This window comes from Colletes gigas, unplaced genomic scaffold (assembly GCF_013123115.1).
Source record: "Colletes gigas isolate AHSC1104 unplaced genomic scaffold, ASM1312311v1 Colletes_gigas_Sc00033, whole genome shotgun sequence".
Lineage (NCBI taxonomy): Eukaryota > Metazoa > Arthropoda > Insecta > Hymenoptera > Colletidae > Colletes > Colletes gigas.
In genome coordinates this window covers 207,641-227,787 of record NW_025106662.1, presented here as the reverse complement: position 1 = coordinate 227,787, position 20,147 = coordinate 207,641, and the positions used below count along the sequence as shown (strand labels likewise).

Below are 20,147 nucleotides of genomic sequence, written 5' to 3'. Positions count from 1 at the left end.
TTTATTTTTTTTTGTTAAAATTTCAAACGATTGGAATGCAGCAGGTGAAGCATGAATACAAGAAACCGGGACTGTGTCCACATTAACGCGAAGGCAATACGATTATCATAATAAAAGCTGCAAGGTCTTAGAATTATATGTAGATTATGGAAAGAGATGTGCCAGGAACGAAAATGGAAGTAACGACTCCCTCTCTGTGCTACAAATATACACTATCGTTCAAAAGTTTGAAACCAGTTGATTATCATAAAATCACGTTACAGGTATTTTATCACAAGTCCTGTAGAACAATTTGTACTACATCTAGATTGAAATAACTAGCTTGAAGGTATTAAATAGGGTTGAATTTACACAGCCATCTGCATCCAAATGCAGACACCTTTTGGTCGAAATGTAAACATGCACAGAAATAGTTGTAAATAAATTTCTGGTAGATGAAAAGAAAACGAAGCGTCGTTCTAAAACAATATTTACAATATTGCTCGTAATGTACACGCTGTGGAAAACTGGAGACTAGACGAAATCTTGTATGCAAATTATCCTGATTGAATCGATCGTTTCGAAAGTCTAAAATCGACTAGAAAGCTCATTAGCAGCGACACATTCGTTATTGTTGACCGACCGACGTTCCAGTGCTTTTAATCGATTCAATCTCCACTTTTCAAAGAACCCTGATTACCATAAATGAGAACTTCGACGTCCATTTTCAAGTAGATCCTACGGAGACGCGTCACGAGACTCTTGTGTATAAATTCGGACAATAGACGACTAATGAATTGTACAGAAATCCAACACAATATATACGTATTAAGGTGAAAATCAAAAGGGAAACGCAGGCTCTCTCTAGTGCTAATGCCATTCACCTAATTCATTTTTCTTCGAACCCTACCGTGAACAGAACTTCTACAAGGGACACAAATTGTTTAGAAAAATGACAAGAATTTTGATAATATTATTACAGTGAATAATGGAAAGTAGAAAACAAATATGTAGATAGAATTTCATGAAATTATTTTTAAAACATTGTTAACAAACTAAATTTGCAATGCTAATAACTAATACTGCTGCAATTATATTTAACTGCCTGAAATATGTATTTTTACTGTAACAACACTCCTACATTAATTTATATGCTTTATACAATTATTTTATGAAACATTCTTGAACATTTTTCTGCCAATTTCACAAATAACTGATTAGTTATAAACGATTATTGGAAACGATAATTCTCTTATTCGGCATTTAGAATATTCATTTCGCGCTACAAAATGGCCACCATGAATTGGGATTCGGGCTACTGAAAAGTATCAGGATCATAGAATAGGAAAGAAGGTCGACGATGAACATTTTCCCGCCAATTCGATTAATCGATCCACACAGTTTGATTATTCACTAATTACCCCTTTTCTGTGATTAAATTATGAACTTTTAGAATTTAACAATATAGTATAGACCCTTGGCAATATTTAAGAACCAATTTTGCAACGATTCTGGCTAAAATTCATTAGTTATTAACGATAATTCTCTAAGTCGTTGCGTTAAAAAATTCGAAAAAATGTACCGTCCGATATTTGTTAACAACTCTTTAATTACGAGCGGAATGGTCATAAAAGATATCCTTGAATATTGTCAAGAGTCTACGCTAAAATACTAAAATTTGAAAGTTATTAAATTAATCCCATGAAAAAAGTAATTAATAAATTATCAAACAATGGTTCAATTTATCAAAATGGCGGAAATATGCTTTCTCTCTCTTTATCGCATGCTATTGTTCTCTTTTTCTAATTGATTACACCGCCATCTACGGCAAAACGTCCAAGTTTGTTGTAAAATAGTACACTGTCTTCACCACTAAGTAGCGACGATCTAAACATGAAATATTACTCATGAATGTAATTTATTTATAAAACGTGCTAGCAAAATTTCGAGTCACGTTATTATTCAATAAAGTTAGAATTTTGTAAAAGATTCCTTATACTTATATTAATAAAAGATTGATAAGCATTCTGCAACAGACTCATATTTGAACTCACGTACACGTGACTATGAATTAGGATATGTAAGCAGAAAGGCAGTTTCCTTTGGGTACCGGTCTACTAACATTGTGAGAGAACAACCCTTAAGTGTAATTTTTGACTTTCTTAGCATGACTAACTCTTCTGGAATCTCTCGACTTTCTTACAAAATAACAAAGGCAAAGAGAATCTCACTCAAAATTTTCGTGATAAAACCAAAACACGGGATTAGTTTCGGTGCTTGATAATTGACTCCCCTTTCCTGTTTCAATCTCTTCCTAAAATCTTTCCCAACTATACCACTCGCATCATAATCTTATTTAATACAATACATCATTAGAATGTAAAGGACCTTTCAAATTTCGCTGTTTATAAGATCTCAGTTTTGCTATTCCATAGCTATGTTCACAGCATATGATGTACATATCGTTGTAGCTTGCAACAATATTCACTTCTCTATTTATACATTTATTCAGTGTCACCACATTGTGAACTAAAAGATACCTACGTTATTTGCCATTATTTGGTTCTTCAATGTGAAATGCGTTGAGACACAAATATTTTTGGAAATATTAAAATATGCGTTATACGATAATGTTTGATTGTACAAATTCTTGAAGACGTCTTTTCAGGACTACTGTTTGCATAAATGTCTATTATTGTGTTGATCACGATTTTCAATTCTTACAAACAACGTACAGTATCTATATATTTATTACATAGCTTTGTGTTATTCATTGAATTCGATTGATGTTTCTTAGAAACAAATATCATTTTCATGCTTATAATAGTTTATTTCCGAATTAGTTTTGTCGAATAAAATAGTGTTTGTTTTATATTAATGTTTTAGGTTAAACTGTCTACAGATGGCTGATAAGGCTATTATGAAGGTATAATTGTATAAATTAATTCTACTGTTTAATTATATTTCAGTACTCCTGAATGATTATTGTTTCGAATGTTTAGCAAATTGCAGAACAAAAACTGAAAGCATTTTCTATTGGCACAATGGGTAAGAGACCATTAAGTAAAAAAGAATTGGAAGAACAACGCAAGAAAGAACAAGAGCAAGCTGCTGCTCAAGTAAGCAATACACGATTTATTAAATGAAACCAGATCTGAGCAAAATTTATTTCGCACAGTAATTTAAAAATAATTATTTCAAATAATGTTAATCGGTATTACATAAATAATGTATTGTAATTGATCTTAGGTTCTTTATTTGGTCGATTAATAATAAATTGAGGCACTGCTTATTTAAGCAAATAACAATGAAAATTCATTTCAAAATAATCTATTACAAAAATTATTCAAAATGCCCAGATCTGGGCTACTGTATATGTTAGAGTGAAAAGTATTTAATATTGTTACAATTTTAATTTATACATAGGCATTCGAAGAGTTTGTAGCAACTTTCCAAGAAACACCTAGTAAAACCACAAGCAAAGTTTGGGTGAAAGCAGGAACTTACGATGCTGGTAAACGGCGTAAGTTTTTTTTTATTACATCATTAATGCACGTTAAATTCAACAAAATATATTTTTATAAAAATAGAACCTATAAAATTATTAACAATCTGCATCTTTTTTTAAGGTTTTCAAAGCCAAAATTTAAACTACCAACTGCATACTTCGCATATTCTCCTAGTTTCTTAGATTATTGCTCAAATTTTTCCATTTTATTCGATTCTGAAAGTTTTAATGTTTTATAATAATACAATAAAATAATATTTATGAATTTGCACTCCGATATATAGCAGCACCAATAAAGAGAAATATACTCTGTATGTTATTGCTTAACTTTGCCTTGCAAGGTCATCAAAAAAGAAATGAATAAATAATTTAAAAAGAATATAAATTTTCCTACTTTCGTGCAATAATATTAATGTGTATTAATGTTTGTTTAATAGAGGAAGATACAAGAGAAAAAGGAAAACTGTACAAGCCTCAATCGAAAATATCGGAACTTGTCGACAGTAGATCATCCGCGGAACAAGCACAAGAATATGCGAGATTGCTCGGATCGAGCGAAAGGAAATTGGATAGATTGGGAAAAAAGAAAAAGGAAGGTGAAAAGAAAAAGAGTAATCTGGAACTGTTCAAAGAAGAATTAAAAATGATTCAAGAAGAGCGCGAAGAAAGGCATAAATATAAAGGTGTAGTGAAAACTGTAATTTCGGCTCAATCGGAGGATCCAATGTTGGCAGCTTTGAAATGCGTCGAAGGTAAATTGACATAAGTCTACAAGGTTTATAAAGCTGTATACTTACATAAATTTATTTACGAGCAAACCCACAAAAACGTAATTCAGCGACAAAGTGTAATTTTCTACAGTTTCAGTAGACAAATTATTATAATACAATTAATGTATTTTTGTCCTTAAATTAACAATTTGAATCTAACGGAACCTCTGATAGGTATACCCTCCTATCCTGACCCACGAAAGGCCAACTTGCATAACCTTATAGATGATCCTCGACTCCTAGCCCTGATTTATGAGGGTAAACAATGCCCTTTTCATTAGTTTTCTTTGCTTCTCCTTATCCTATTAAAGATATATCGCGATAATAAAAAGATTGTTTCTTTTTTTGTAGATGGATCATTCGACAATGGTGATCCTAATACCACAAATCTGTATTTGGGAAATTTAAATCCAAAGGTACAAACAACTATAATTGTTGCCTTGAATAGATATTATACTGATCTGTTTAATCGTTTACGTCGATTGAATAAATTATATAAAAAAAAACAATTCATTTTGAAAATTTGATGATACTTATTGCAATACATTGTACATAAAAAATATAGAAATAATCGAATACATTGTTGCATATAATAGATCACGGAGCAACAATTAATGGAAATATTTGGCAAATACGGACCACTGGCTAGTATTAAAATTATGTGGCCGCGTAGCGACGAAGAGAAAGCTAGACAAAGAAACTGCGGTTTCGTTGCTTTTATGAGTCGCAAAGACGGAGAACGAGCTTTAAAAAATCTCAACGGTGAGAAAATTGTACTTTAGAGTCTGTAATTTTTTTATTTAATTTCTTGTTAAAAATGTAAAATTTTATTTTTTTTTTATAAAGTGAAAAGGTAAGCCGATTTTAATTTATTAGCATAAAATATTATTTTATTATACAATTATAATAAATATTTCCTTATATGTTGAGGTAGGTCGTGATATAATGCAGTACGAGATGAAATTAGGCTGGGGAAAAAGTGTACCGATTCCACCTTATCCCATTTATATTCCCCCTGCTTTGATGGAAATCACACAACCACCACCTCCATCTGGTCTTCCATTTAATGCTCAACCTCATCGTCGTGACAGACACAAGGTATATAGAATGAACTAAATCATAGTAATTAATGAAACCAGTGTTAAATTTTAGTAGAATTATAAAAACATCAACTTTATGGCTAAAATCAAGTCTCTGCTTTAGATATCATTATTACTGTTTAGGATAAATTTAAAATTAGACCTAACTTGATTTTAATATTATTGTATAATACTATTCTATTTAGATACAAATTTTATAATTCATTTTCCAAATACAATTTCAGGTACCTCGAATTCGCAATCTACAAACTGCAGATACTCAAGAGAAGGAAAACTTTGAAAAGGTAAGATTATTTTCTTTCAATAATGCTTCGATTTCGACGGTAATATAATTTTTTAATTAAATATATGTGTGTTACACAAGTTATTTATGAATAATATAACTCAGTAAGTTTTATCGATTCTTATGGGTATACATATGTAATTATTCTGGAATAAAACAAAACTAAAACACTTATTATATATATTGTTTGAGTATCGCTTAAACATTGTAACCTACGTGCGTAATACATAGACAAACTATAGTATGTATCAAACATGGAAATCATACTTGATTTGAGCTAATGTGGCCTGGCAGATTTAATCAAATATAACTGTTGCTCTGTAATGGAAATTGTCACAGGTTTTGCAGAACGCAGTGGTCAAAGTGGTTATTCCAACAGAGAGGTAAATTCTGATTTCAGTAATTTCTAAATATACATATTCATTTTTCAAGATATTACATAGACATAAAATTTACAATTAAATCTTTAATGAAATTCTGTATTGTAGAAACTTAGTAATGTTAATACATAGAATGGTAGAATTTGTGATAAGAGAAGGTCCAATGTTCGAAGCAATGATAATGAATCGAGAACTGAATAATCCAATGTTTAGGTTTGTGGAATTTGAATCTCGTACAATGAACTCATTAATGGTGGTGGGTATTTAAAAACTATTCTTAAACTTCAGATTTCTGTTCGAAAATTATTCTCCCGCGCACACGTATTACCGATGGAAGTTATATTCCATATTACAAGGTGATGGACAAAAGGAATGGCGCATTGAAGATTTTAGAATGTTTAAAGGTGGAAGTGTATGGAGACCACCGCCAATCAATCCGTGGACACAAGGAATGCCTGATGAATTGATCGAAATGGAAGAAAGACAAGAACCTAGAAGGGGCAGTTTATCAAATAGGTAACGATTGAAATACTTTAAAAGATGAAAAATTGATTATATTATATTTTTTTTTCATTAATTTTACCGAACATTTTGTTTGAGAAACATGTATGTGTTTATAGTCAACGAGATCGATTAGAAGATTTATTGAGAAACATATCACCAGAAAGAATAAAGGTTGCAGAAGCGATGGTATTTTGTATAGAGCATGCTGAAGCGGCGGAAGAGATTTGCGATTGTATTTCAGAGTCACTGTCAATATTACAAACTCCTGTAAATAAAAAAATCGCGCGACTGTATCTCATATCAGATATATTACATAACTGTGGCGTTAAAGTAAATAATGCTACTATTTATCGAAAAGCGTAAGTTGGTTTAATTAAAGATACAGGAAATATTTGCAATGTGGTTATTAATAATTAATATATAAATGCATTTAGTATAGTTAATATTATATGCTTAAAATATAGGTTTGAAACCCGACTATTGGATATATTTAATGAAGTTCACCAAGCCTATAAACAATTTGACAGTAGATTAAAAGCAGAAGGATTTAAAGTTCGTGTAATGAGAATGTTTAGAGCATGGGAAGATTGGGCAGTTTATTCGCGAGATTTTCTTGTTAAATTACAAAACACTTTCCTTGGTCTTGTCTTGGTAAACCCATTCTTTTAGACCGTGATTTTTCTTCCTGAAGATAATAGGAATGGAAATAAAAATAAATAAGTGCTTTTAGATGGATGAGCCTGAACCGGAAAACGATGAGGATATCGATGGAGCACCTTTATCGGATGTGGATGGAGATGGTGCAGAAGATTTGGATGGAGTACCATTAGACGGTGCTGCACTTCTTAAAGGAGCTATGAAACATGGTCTAACACCGCAAACAACATCTAACTATGATGACATTGATGGCGTTCCTAGTAAGAATGTTCTAACCACATTTATTATTACTAAATTGTTATTATCTTTCATCTATTTATAATAATATATTTGTACCTTAAACATTTTGTGTTCTTTAGTGGATGAAGATATTGATGGTGTACCTATGGACGATGAGGATTCTTTAAATATACGAAATAAAGAAGATGAAAGAAAACCATCAATCCCTGCGGGTTTTGTACCATCACGATGGGAAACTGTTGATCCTGATCAGGTTGAGAATATTACCTTAATACTATTTCGCGTACTTTCCTATTTTATAAAACAAGTAATGCAATGTTAGGTTGAAGCACAAGCTATGACAACTAGTAAATGGGAAGAATTAGGTCAAAACGATGATTCAAATTCTCAAGATACTAGCATGGATTCAAGGTACTTTTTACTCTATAAAAAATTTTAAGTCTTAATTGCATTATAACGTACGGGGCCTTGTAGTGGTAGAGATTATAACGAGGAAAGAAGAAACAGACTGCGCGAAATTGAAGTTAAAATAATGCAATATCAGGATGAACTAGAAAGCGGTAGGCGAACATTGAAATCCGGTATGACAATTCAAGGGCAAGTAGAACATTATAGAAAAAAGCTGATAAGAAAGGTAAATTTTTGTATGGTACTGCTTTTAGAAACGTTCACAATCTAATAAAATATTAATTGCAGAGCGAGAGGGAAATGAAAGATGTGAAAAGCGAAGAACGAGACGACGAAAGACGAAGGGAAAAGAAACGAAGTACAACTCCAGAATCTCCGAGTCATTACAGAGACCGAAGACGAACTTCAGCAAGTCCATCGTCTAAAAGCAATAGATATAGGTGAATATACATTACCATAAATTCATGTAACTTTAATTAGGTTCTCCTACATTACTACGCTCCTATGATCATCGATGGCTTGGGTAACAGGAAACATTTTATCGTATACACGCACATTTGGATATTAGAGTGTTATTTATTTTATCCTACTATATGCGTAAAAATGTGTCATACATATATTTTTAGATCTCGTAGTAGGTCGCCACGTGGTAAACGCAGATCACGATCGCCCTACAAAAAACGAGTACCAGTGACACCGTCACCGCCACGTATTCGACGAACACCTTCGCCTTCCTTTTCGTCCAGAGTGTCTCGTAGGTCGCCGGTCAATGAACGAAACGACAGAAAAAGACGTGTTAGATCACCGTCATTATCACCGCCTCCACCACCGCGTACTTCAAAGCATAGAGCCAATAGTCCACCTTCTCCATCTCCGCGTAAACATAGACATAAGCATAAATATTAATTTATCGTACGTTGCGTTTTCTTAATTGTCACATTATAATGATCTATTATTTCTGTAATATGTACAAGTTCATAATGTTACAGAATAATACTATCATTAATGGAAAAAAGAATTAGTTAACGCAGTATCAATTATACATTCAATATCGTAAGAAATTCTTATCTGATTAAAAATATTTAAGATATTCTTTCTCCGATTCCCATTCAAATTGATTTATTTTATATGCATAAATATTTGTATTTATGATAATACGACGAATGCGTGGATGAGAAACATAATGATAGGATTTTTTGGAATCATGAAAATCGTGTATCCTTATTCTATATTTCTAGAATGTAACTGCATTAATAATTATTAAAAACATGTACAGATATAAAATTGTCATTTTATCCTTAATTATTGTACGATAGCAAAACGCTTGCAAATGAAATCAGTTGCGATAACGAACGTCAAATCAAACAAAAAATTATAGAATTCTTTTTAACTCAGATATTTTGTAATTAACAATTTAATTGTAAATAAATCCTTGCTTTTTATTGTTTCGTTTACTTTATAAAACTAGCATAGCGTATTATAAGCCATGTACCTCTTAATCTATATCTCTAATAATTAGTAACATTGAATAAAACATGATTTTTCAATATTTCTTAAATCAATTATATTTTTTATTTTATACGCGCATGTGGTTAACAGATTTTTTTATAGTAATGCCTTTTGTAACATAAACAATAAGATTTTCTTAAATTAATTCGTGGATTGTTGACACTTATTGTAGTAAACCTTTGAAAAAATATTGAATACGTTAAACATTGGGGACTGACATTCAGTCCTTGGGAATCGACTGTATCAAATTTAAAAAATAATACTTTACAATACATATAATATTAAAAAATATGTTTACGCTATGTATATGAATTTTCTTTGAAATATTTTAAACAAAAATAGAGTTTCTATTCGTTGTCTTTTCAATATACAGACACCTTTTCTGTATTTACATGCTGCCTAAATTTTACGTAAAACAAAACTAGCTCCGTATTTAACGAATCAGTCTAATCCTAATATATTTGCATATATGTATTTCTACATATGGTGTTGAGCAGATGAAATATTATTTCATAATAAATTAACATGTGTGTATTCAGATGTAAAAAATTGTAATGTACATATGCCACTATTAAATCATATATAGTGTATATATACATATATTACTACCAATGGCAGCAAATAATATCAAGCAAGGATAAAAACTAGTTAACATGTTCCTAAAAAGAAATGAGAAACGTTATATTTTCATAAATCATAGAACACATGAAAATGAAACAATTGTTTAGAAAATTATTCATATTCATAACAATTATTTTTAAACGCATGACTAACCTTATATGTATCATAATTATTTTCCTTCTGTTTCAGATTACTTTCAACATTCGATATATTAAAATCATACATTTTTGTATCACTTTTGTTCTTCATAATATTCTCCGTTTTCGGTTTGTCATTAACTTTTGCTGTGGTAGTAAATTCTGCTACTATATTTCTAGATGCTGTAATAATGTATAAAAGAAAAATTACATATAATTAAAAATAGAAATATCACTTTACGCGTTTAATAGAATAGAAGATGATAAATAATACACGTATGAATAATACATATATACATGCGAAATATACATATATCTGTTACAAAAAAAATAAAAAGGAACAAAATATTTTCTATTTTTATGAAAAATATTTTGTCCTTTTATATACATACTTCAACTTTTTTAATTAACAAGTTTATATGGAGTTATATCATTTCTTTATACCACTATACATGATTAAATACCTCGTAATAGATCCTCCATGCTCGCTAGATTTTATTAAAGTTTTCCATAATTTATATTAGTCATATTTCATATACACATTCGTTCTTTAAATTCTGATTTAAAACGACAAAACCATAAAAATTATTATAAATTTTAAAGAATAACTATAAAGCACAGTGAAATGAATAACATAGGACGAAAAAATTATACAAACTAAAATCATTTCTTAAACTTTGTGCATTTGTTTCTCAAATCAACATGTATACAATTTTGACAAATTAATTACGTTTCCATTTTGACACACTGTTAGTTTCTGTTTCCTTTGCTTCTTTAGTTTCGTTTCTGTTATTTTGTAATTTTCCATATTTAGCTTCAAGTTTAGCAACCAGTTCAGAGTCATCAAAATTGTCAATTTCATCATCATCATAGTCATCTTCTTCGTCTTCCTCCTCTCCCTCTTCCTCTTCTTCTTCTACTTCTTCTTCTTCGTCTACTTCTTCTTCATCTTCTTCATCTTCTACCAACTCTTCTTCATCTTCCACTTCCTCTTCATCTTCTGCTTCCTCTGACTCCCTTTCTAACACTTCCTTTTCTTTCTTGATCTTTGGTTTAAGTTCTTCCTCTTCTCCCAGTTTAATATCAATTTCTTCTTCTCTCTTCCATTTCCACTCTTTGCTATCATCCTCAATTTCTTCCTCAGACCCTTTCTTCGCCACTATTTTCTCTTTATCTTCTTTTCTATACTTTCCTGCTTCAGATATCCTTTTCTTTTCTGTAGTTGTAGTTTGTTCCCTGCTTCGTTTCTCAGATGAAATTATGTTAGATTCAGTTTCAATAAAGGTAACTTCTAAACATCAAAAAAATATATCATTAATTAGTTACATTTTATACATTATTTGTCTTAATTATCTTAAACAGTGAATTTGATGAAGTATGATGTAAACCATCTTATATAATACTCTAACTTCTATCATAGTATTCATATGTATTCTTTCTTATCAGATACTTGTCAATTTCGAATTTTCTTATAGTACACTTAAGAATATAAATATTTTGTTTCAGGTACATGTTGAGATATACATCAGAATTTCTATTTATTCATAACTGTTACATTATTATTTCAATTCATATAACTGTTTCTAACTTCTGATGAATTCAATTTACATATTATTTCTCTATTCAATTTTTTAAATCTAGTGACTTTTTTAAAACATTCATTTTATGTTTTTCTTTTTATCTTGTTATGTCTTTGAATTTTAATCATTTATACAGGGTGTTTCCGAACGACATGTATTAGCGAGCGGGAGACGATTTCCTATGAAAAAATAAAAGAAATAAAAAGAATAAAATTTTTTTTATTTCAGTTTAGTTTTTGAAATAATCGAAAATTAAGTTTGAAAATTCGCTGTGTTATACGCACTCACGGCAGAGACACGATTCGTCCTAAGGCGTATAGTCAACAGTGTCTATCGTGTTTGTAAACAATGTGTGCAGAATATTTACGAGTTACTGGATTAAAAAAAAAATTAAAAATGGGTCAACTTCATCATTTAATATTATGTACAGAATTACTAAAATTAATTGCCTCGCTTTCGTTGACGAAGTATTCTAGAATCTCGTAGTGATTGTTGAGGTTGGAAACAACCAGTTTCCAAAAGATTCCGTTCTATCCTGTGTATTGTTTTTCGATCGGGAACCCTACGATTCGGATATTGCTCTTTGTAATAACGTGAAGTAGCAAGATAACTTCCGTTACAAATTCCCAAACCTCGGATCATATCAAGATATTCTCGATTCGTGTAAGTCATCGCAGTAAATTGATGAAAACTGAATATCTACGATGAACCGACGATTTGAATAGTATATCAAATATACAAAATGAATTTTTAAACTTGATTATTTCGAAAACTAAGCCGAAATAAAAGAAATTTTATTCTTTTTGTTTCTCGTATTATTCCATAAGGAATCACCTGCTGATACATATCATTCGAGAACACCCTGTATACCGTATGAATTTATATAAAACAAATATGTATACGGAACTTATAACATGCAAAAATTATGTAAATTGATCAACGATTTTTCAATTCCGTGTTTTAGAAAATGAAAATGAAAGATTTACACTGAATGTATAATGGTTATGATATTACACTTGTAAAACATAAGTGTCATAACATTTACCATTGTTCCATCGTTTCACAAGGACAAAATGTGCAGCAACAACAAGTGCCACACCAACTCCAAACTTCATTGCCACTGTAATCATCAGATATTATTTGTCATTGATGTTTGCGAAATTATAATGAAATATCATAAATTTAGTAGCATTCTGATATTTTTTTATACTTGTATTATTTATACAATTGTATTTGTTAGATGAATATAAGAGCATGGAGGATCATCGAACTTGTTTCAAATTATAGAATTACTGTATGAATCAGTTTTAATCGGATACTGACATTCGACTTACCACTAATAGATTCTTCTTCAATTTCTTCTATATCTGGCTTTTTATCTATATCGCTAATATATTCTTCAGGTTCGATACTTTCTACCTAGTACAAAAATTATTAAATAATATGGTATAATATAAAGATATAATTAGAAAATAAATAAACAAATTATCATAAAATATTTTATATACGTGGAACTCTATTCAATTTATACGATATTATCGATAAAGCTTCGTGTTTTGTATTCTTGAAGTGTTCTGAATATTTAATAAATCGGTATAAAACATTATTTCTCTGATTATTTCGAAGTTTAAACAAAATGTTCCTTTTATTAAAAGATATGTACCACTTTCATAAACGGGATATATTTTTAATATTTAATAATTGTTCTCCTTTTAATTATTATGTCAATAGTAATATGTAATTGTATTAATCTTACCTCTTCTAATGGTTCTATATTGTCATCGTTAATTTCATTAATGTCAGGTATGTCTAAAAACGATTCAAATATATCCTCATTTGTTGACGTTTTTTCGATTTCATGAAATTGACTATCTGTTTCGTACAATGCATTTTCTTTACTTTCTTCTTTACTTGTAGCATAAATTTCTTCTAATACATCAGTATCGTAAGAATTCTGTGGGTTAATATTTTCGTCTTCTCGTATAATTTTCATTAGTTTTTCCTCATATTCTTTTTGATGATTTAATTCTGTGCTGACATATTCTGTTAGAATTAAAATTCATAATAATATCTTCAGTTTGTATTCTTTTTATATTGCTATGTTTTACATCTCAATACCTTCTTTATCCTGAAAAACTCTACTTTGTTCTTCGTCTGATTCAACTTCTGTTGTTTCCTCCTCTAATTCTTCATATTTATTTGTATCTTCTTCTTCCTCCTCTTCTTCTTTTTCCATTTCTTCCTGTTCTTCCTCTTCTTCCTCTACTTCTTCCTTTTCTTCTACTTCTACTTCTTCTTCTTCTTCATCAACTTGTGTATCTTCGCTGTCTTCTCCAATCTGTTCTTCTTCTTCATTTTCTTCATCGATCTGTTCTTCTTCTTCGTTAGAATTTTCAGTTATTGTAGACTCTATTTCTGAATCATGATCATCTGTAGCTTCATCTCTTTCAGTTTCTTTAATGTCTTCGTATCCATTTTCATTGTGTAATTCCTCATTGGATAAAGATAGTGAATCATCTACCCACCCATCAAAAATGAAGGCCCAGCGAGATGATTCTAATGGCGTATTAACTTACAACATAAAACATTTTAAATAAAAACTCTGTATTTGTAACAATTATACTTTTATTAAGAATATATTTCAAATTCACTTACTGTCTGTAGTACCTCTGTGTTCCAGAATAATTATACCAATCAATCCAATAAGAACTGCTAAAATAGCAAAGAATATAATTCGTGCACACCAGTGTCCACCTGTGCTGTTTTCTTTGTAAATATGTATAGTTATATTGTCTGTTAAACTTTCGTTAGAATTTCCCAAGGTAGGTGCAGGTATACCACTGTCTTCCTCATCTGAGTGATATAATACATCCGATAATAATAATTTTTTAAACAATTTTCAGAATTCTCTAATTCTAAGTTCAATAAATTTGTGTACAATATACACAAAATATACAGAACATACAAAGTTCGTGCACGTGCGCCCGCGCACACACCATATATTAGATAACAAAATAATTTGTATATTTTATTTTTTTTTTAATAATCATCAAAATATTCAACAAAACATTCTCTTTGCATTGTTTCAAGCTAGTTCTACTATACTTAATTATAAATAAAATAATTTAATTATCATAATAATAATAATATTAAATAATTTATATCTGATGATACAGTAAGGAAATTATTCGATCTTTGTTTTAAAAATTTTCTTAAATATCTGCTATAATGGAATCAACGATATGGTATATTTATGAATTATCGTATCGTAAAACAATATTAAACATTCATTGAAATTGCAATATTTATGCACTTTATGATACATACATATGTTTTAAAAAATAAATTTCTATGATACGTAATGTACGAATAATATTTCCACATAGAAATATGTATGTATGCATAACTTTCTGATATATATAGATGCTGATCCGTATAACCTTCATTGTTACGCATTTATAATATTAAATTCATATTTCATTTCGTTTCTATAGAAAATTAAAAGCTGAACATATTTCATACGCAAGTATAAATATTATATTTATAAACATAAAATATGCAAATAAATTAGAGGAATATGTTTTTGGATTGGATATTAAGGTTGATCTATTTTTGAAAGCCAAAAGCTAGGCTGATCAAGCTTCTAAGACCCTGCATTTTCTAATTTGAGCAACATTGCCAAATATGCCTTAAAATATCTGAATTTTCAATCTTCATATAATATTATTATAAAGTGTTTTGAAGAAGTAGGTATTAAACAGAAATATATATATTACAGTTTCGATAAATAATTTAAAATACACTTTCCAAGTGAAATGTAATTTTATTCTGTAAGAAGAATCGTAAACTTGAAAAACAAAAGAGAACATGTATAATAGATAGATATTTCTAAATAAAAATAAAAGTGATAACATCAAAACGAAATATTTTTAATAATATTTTACATGTTAGGGTGTTAGTTGCATGATAACACAAAAACTTTTAGAATCGATTCGTTTATAATATTTAAGTTTAATTTTCAATGCGGTCTTGATGAAAATAATAATACACATAATAAAAAATGTCAATAAATTGGATAAATATCAATTAATAAAATATAAATTTATAAAACGATTTTTGATCAACTACGTAAATATTATATATTAATTTCATTGTTATAATTATTAAAGTGTATTAAATCGATAAACATTGTGAATATTAAATATTTTTACGAATATGACATTTTAAACACGAATTATACGACTTTCACGGTATGAAATCAGCTCAAAAGACGAGAAAGTATCTACATTTATTCTTCTTTACTGTAAGATATCTAACGTCTATTTCCAAGGCTAAAAATAAGAAAGTAAACATTGCTAAAAATATTGAACGGAAGAAATCAAAGTTATAATAATTCTCTCACACTTTCAATAGCTTATTTTTTACCCTTTTTACGTCTCTTCTCTTTTCGTTTTCTTGCTTGTACATCTCCGGACATCTTCCGCGAGGAAATGTACTTCAACTTTTGGGCGAACAGGCAGACACAATGAATTTAAATTTTTAAAACGATCGAACGCTGTGCCGCGTCTGCGATTATTTGATTTGTAATGATCTTAACAAGTGTTGACACAATATGAAAATCCCTAGTAACTTATCTTGAACATTTTCTCACACAAGGTTCTCAGTTTTTCCCAAATTTCTGCCGATCTTGAAAAATTATAAAACATATAACAGATATTCGTCGAGAGGTTTAACTTTGTACTGAATTTATTCCTTTAAAATTAAGAAACAATTATATGAAATTAAATTGAAACTAACGAATAAATATTACCATAAAATTAAATTAACATTGTTAATCAAAGAGCAGCTTAAGTATTACTAGATTTAAAAATAGTAGTAAAAATTTCTGCGCTAATAATTACATATGATATGAATAAAGTTATAATATCAAACATGTAATATATATATTATTGAATAACTGATTCTTTGAAGCGAAAGAAAATATATATTTTTTTCAACGAGACGCTTCATAATAAACAGTTTATTAACATTCCGAGTTACAAAATTATAAACTTAAATTCATTAAAAAACATTTACCGTAGAAAGCATATGTACAATATTAAAATACGTAGTATGGTTTAGTACAAGGTATAGCTAAATTTCAATTTCAATAAATAATTTACGAAATACACTTATTTGCGAGTAACTTTTTAGCTCATCGATATACTTCAAAGCGTAGTCGTGCTAAAAATGTCTGTTAAAAAAAAAAAGAAAAAAAAACGAATACTAACTTAATGAACACAATGAAATAGGATACAAAAGTATTACTAAAATAATCAATTAATAGAACAACTTTAATATAAATAATACCATTTGTAAGCAGAATTTTATATAAAGCAGAAAGAAAATATTATATACAATAAAATATATTCGATATAGTTTTAAAAACTATTCGTTATTTTTGATTTTACAATCAATTTACCTTTTATATAATTAGTAAGAAGCATATTATTCCACCTTAAAAAATCTATTTGATTTTCGTACGAATTTCCGTTACCGATTCCTATCAACAACTTATATATAAACTATGCTAAAATTGCAATTTGAAAATGTGAAATTGATCATACTACAGCTGGATTAAAAAATAGAATCGATCGGATAAAAGAATATAAATTCTGATTTTTGTAATAAATTTGTTTTCCGAATGAAAATATCGTTTTATTTCAACTATTCGTACGAATAGTTTTCGTGCCCTCTTATAAGATGGCACTTTATAAATTTTTTACATTTATCAACTTATGTATTGTTCAAATACTTTTCCTACTCAAATACAGTACAATCACATTGAAAGATTAGAGCATAAAGATCTTTTTTTTTTAAATTATCTAACAGTTTTGATATTCTATATTATCTTACAATAGTGTTAGTATCTGTTCTTCTTATTTGATAAAATCTGCAGTAGTTTATATAAAGGCATTACATGAATATGTATCAAATTTTAATAATTATATGCCAGTTTTAATTACAGTCGTTAAATAATTTAGCAATCCTATAAATATTTCAATTAATCTACGACCTCTTTAAACGTTGTTTCTAACCTTATATCTAAGGAGTTAATGCAAATTTTTTATCGTAGCCCTACCCTTAACAACGTGAAAGTAAATTAATCATGTATACTGTACAAATAAAAAATATGTAAATTATGTAATATTTATAATACATTTACAAACTATATAAATTTATTCGCTAATTTGGAGGGATGTTTTAGTATGGCTATCATTAAAAGTACAACTTTGCTTTCAAGATATCTAATTGTTCGTTAGTTAGTATAGTATCAGGAGATTACTGGAACATTAAATTTTGTTTTTCGAAAATAATTATTATACAATCAATTGAAAATTTAACGTTAGTCATTAATGTTTTTAAAAGTTTTGTAAATATGAATACTTTTTTACTATTAGTAGTTTCTAAAAATTTATAATTTTCACTAAAATTAGTTAAAAAAAAAATATCCTCTGGCTGTTCGAAGTTAAAAAGTATGCCGACGCAAGAATAATATTTTAATATGATTTTACAAAAATATTTTATTAAATAATGAGCAAGTACTATTGAGTCGAGTTGTTCTTTAAGAGGAAAGTTGTTGATATTGTTCGTACCTACACAACTATCGAGTACAACATTAAATGTAATTGTAATTTATGAAAGACGAAGTTTTTTACTAAATGCCAATTATGAGTTTTGCGCGCCCATAAGAGTAGATTACACAAGATTTATCACAATCATGTCACGTGTATCAATGAATATGTCTTGCAATTAATCAATTATTAATCATTTACAACACTTAACAAAAAATTATATTGAAATAGCAGTCTTATTTATATTAATAAGATCGTTTCTGTACTACAATTTTTGTTTATAAATCGTAGATTTCGCAATACTATAAACATTTACTTTTGCAACTTTGTTAAATGTTTCAAGTATTAAGAGCAATTTATAATTAGGTAACATAATAAAAATGTATCGATATGTATTTCTATATACAAGTTTGTCACACAAAAAAAGACATAAACGCATTTTAAAAGGAATTTTAGCCATTTCTTTCAATTCTGAGTAAAAATCTATTCATAAAGATAAATGCAGTAAAAGATCATATTTTTCTGTTTAAATTGTTAAACGTTTAAAAAAACATATGAAAGAAGCAAGAAAAAAAAACTAAATAAGGTAAAGAGAAAGCTCAAATGAAAATCATAGAATTTAACACGTTGTACTTAATCACTGGAAAATCTATAAAATTACTATACTTAAATATATATATATTTAATATATATAAATATATATATATTTATACTTTTTATACACATTTGACTCGAGAAAATTATGTTAAAATACAAAGACAAATTTGAAAACCACGATTAGTAATAGTTTTTGTAATGCTGCTATGTATAGATTAAATTTCATTTGCATAACTGATATACTATGTTTGTGCTGTTTGATTCGACTCTGTAAAAATGATCACGACCAATGTTACTTTTCTAATATTCAGATAGTATCATTAATATATATTATATTCTCTTCGTTGTTATTTACAAAGATCTAGAAATGAGTGACATATGAATAGTACTAATCACTAACAGCATACCATTCAAGTACAAAATGCTATAACTTGATGAAATTATGAAGCAATAATTCGCGTAATATGTTGTACATTAAAAGTTCAAGTGCCTTTATGCATTATTACTCATGACTTAACTCTCTCGATAATGAGATTGCAAATTTAATTTATCAATAATTTAGTTTACTATTATACTTATGCACATGTGTCTCCAATATATCAAAATTAGATATAAATAAGTAAATAGAAGAAACTTATATTGTTACAAAATATTATATTAAGTGCATTTTATGATAACAAATCAAGAAGTATAACTTGCTTCCTGAAGTATTGCTCACAACATGTTTTTTTTTTAACAGATTGCGCGTAATAGCACTTTTATAGAATTTATACGATCCAAAAATAATTAATTTGATAAAGACATGTGCATATAAATAAAAAGAAAGATGACTCCTTATTAAAGGAGAGTCAACAGTATTCGAAACAGAAATAATTATACAGTATATTTAGTTTAAATTTAATTTAAAAATTTGTTGCTATTCAAGATACAAACAACAATTATTTATGTAAAAAAATGTTTAAATTTAAATCTTCGGTAATATTAATATTATCTTTAAACAAAACCTTATATGTGTCTAGTTCATTCCAAAAAAAATTAAATCGAGGTACAATAATGATATAATTATTAGTATTATAAAGCTGAACAGTAAGTTCAGTCTTTATAAAGTGATTCAATTTTCAAAATATTTTTATGACCAAACTCTGATCAAAACTCTGGAAATTATGTCCATTTTTATTGTAAACTCTGAAGAATTAAGTTTTGGTTTTAATGTTTAAATTTTTTATCGTGTTTTCCTCCCCTCTAAAGAACTGTAGGAAG

General features: G+C 28.6%; 2 protein-coding genes across 2 annotated transcripts; one reads left to right on the top strand and one right to left on the bottom strand.

Annotated features, from left to right (window-relative positions):
- The first annotated feature begins 2,510 nt into the window (after positions 1 to 2,510).
- On the top strand, positions 2,511 to 9,173 carry LOC122402114 (U2 snRNP-associated SURP motif-containing protein). The gene is made up of 20 exons (XM_043404658.1): positions 2,511 to 2,710; positions 2,866 to 2,905; positions 2,982 to 3,098; positions 3,406 to 3,502; positions 3,925 to 4,239; positions 4,609 to 4,673; positions 4,854 to 5,019; positions 5,192 to 5,355; positions 5,582 to 5,641; positions 5,980 to 6,023; positions 6,129 to 6,233; positions 6,309 to 6,536; positions 6,641 to 6,883; positions 6,989 to 7,175; positions 7,255 to 7,441; positions 7,541 to 7,674; positions 7,744 to 7,832; positions 7,896 to 8,055; positions 8,118 to 8,269; positions 8,456 to 9,173. The coding sequence occupies exons 2-20, from the start codon at positions 2,882 to 2,884 to the stop codon at positions 8,733 to 8,735; spliced, it is 2,817 nt and encodes a 938-aa protein (XP_043260593.1). The 5' UTR covers positions 2,511 to 2,710; positions 2,866 to 2,881; the 3' UTR covers positions 8,736 to 9,173.
- Positions 9,174 to 10,759: 1,586 nt separating this feature from the next.
- LOC122402113 (glutamic acid-rich protein) lies at positions 10,760 to 16,248 on the bottom strand. The gene is made up of 7 exons (XM_043404657.1): positions 16,102 to 16,248; positions 14,332 to 14,529; positions 13,795 to 14,247; positions 13,433 to 13,719; positions 13,011 to 13,095; positions 12,722 to 12,796; positions 10,760 to 11,387 (listed from the first exon to the last, which is right to left on the bottom strand). Exons 1-7 carry the CDS (start codon positions 16,151 to 16,153, stop codon positions 10,819 to 10,821), a joined length of 1,719 nt encoding a protein of 572 aa, XP_043260592.1. The 5' UTR covers positions 16,154 to 16,248; the 3' UTR covers positions 10,760 to 10,818.
- Between the last annotated feature and the right edge of the window lie 3,899 nt (positions 16,249 to 20,147).

What these genes read in the sequence shown, in the direction of transcription:
- LOC122402114 (XM_043404658.1), top strand. Translation starts at nt 2,882, where the DNA reads ATGGCTGATAAGGCTATTATGAAG. An exon ending in TTACGATGCTGGTAAACGGC is followed by an intron (nt 3,503 to 3,924) that starts GTAAGTTTTTTT and finishes TTTGTTTAATAG; the next exon opens with AGGAAGATACAAGAGAAAAA. An exon ending in AAACTGTTGATCCTGATCAG is followed by an intron (nt 7,675 to 7,743) that starts GTTGAGAATATT and finishes ATGCAATGTTAG; the next exon opens with GTTGAAGCACAAGCTATGAC.
- LOC122402113 (XM_043404657.1), bottom strand. Translation starts at nt 16,153, where the DNA reads ATGTCCGGAGATGTACAAGCAAGAAAACGAAAAGAGAAGAGACGTAAA. An exon ending in AGTTTTTCAGGATAAAGAAG is followed by an intron (nt 13,720 to 13,794) that starts GTATTGAGATGT and finishes TAATTCTAACAG; the next exon opens with AATATGTCAGCACAGAATTA. An exon ending in TGAAGAAGAATCTATTAGTG is followed by an intron (nt 12,797 to 13,010) that starts GTAAGTCGAATG and finishes TGATGATTACAG; the next exon opens with TGGCAATGAAGTTTGGAGTT.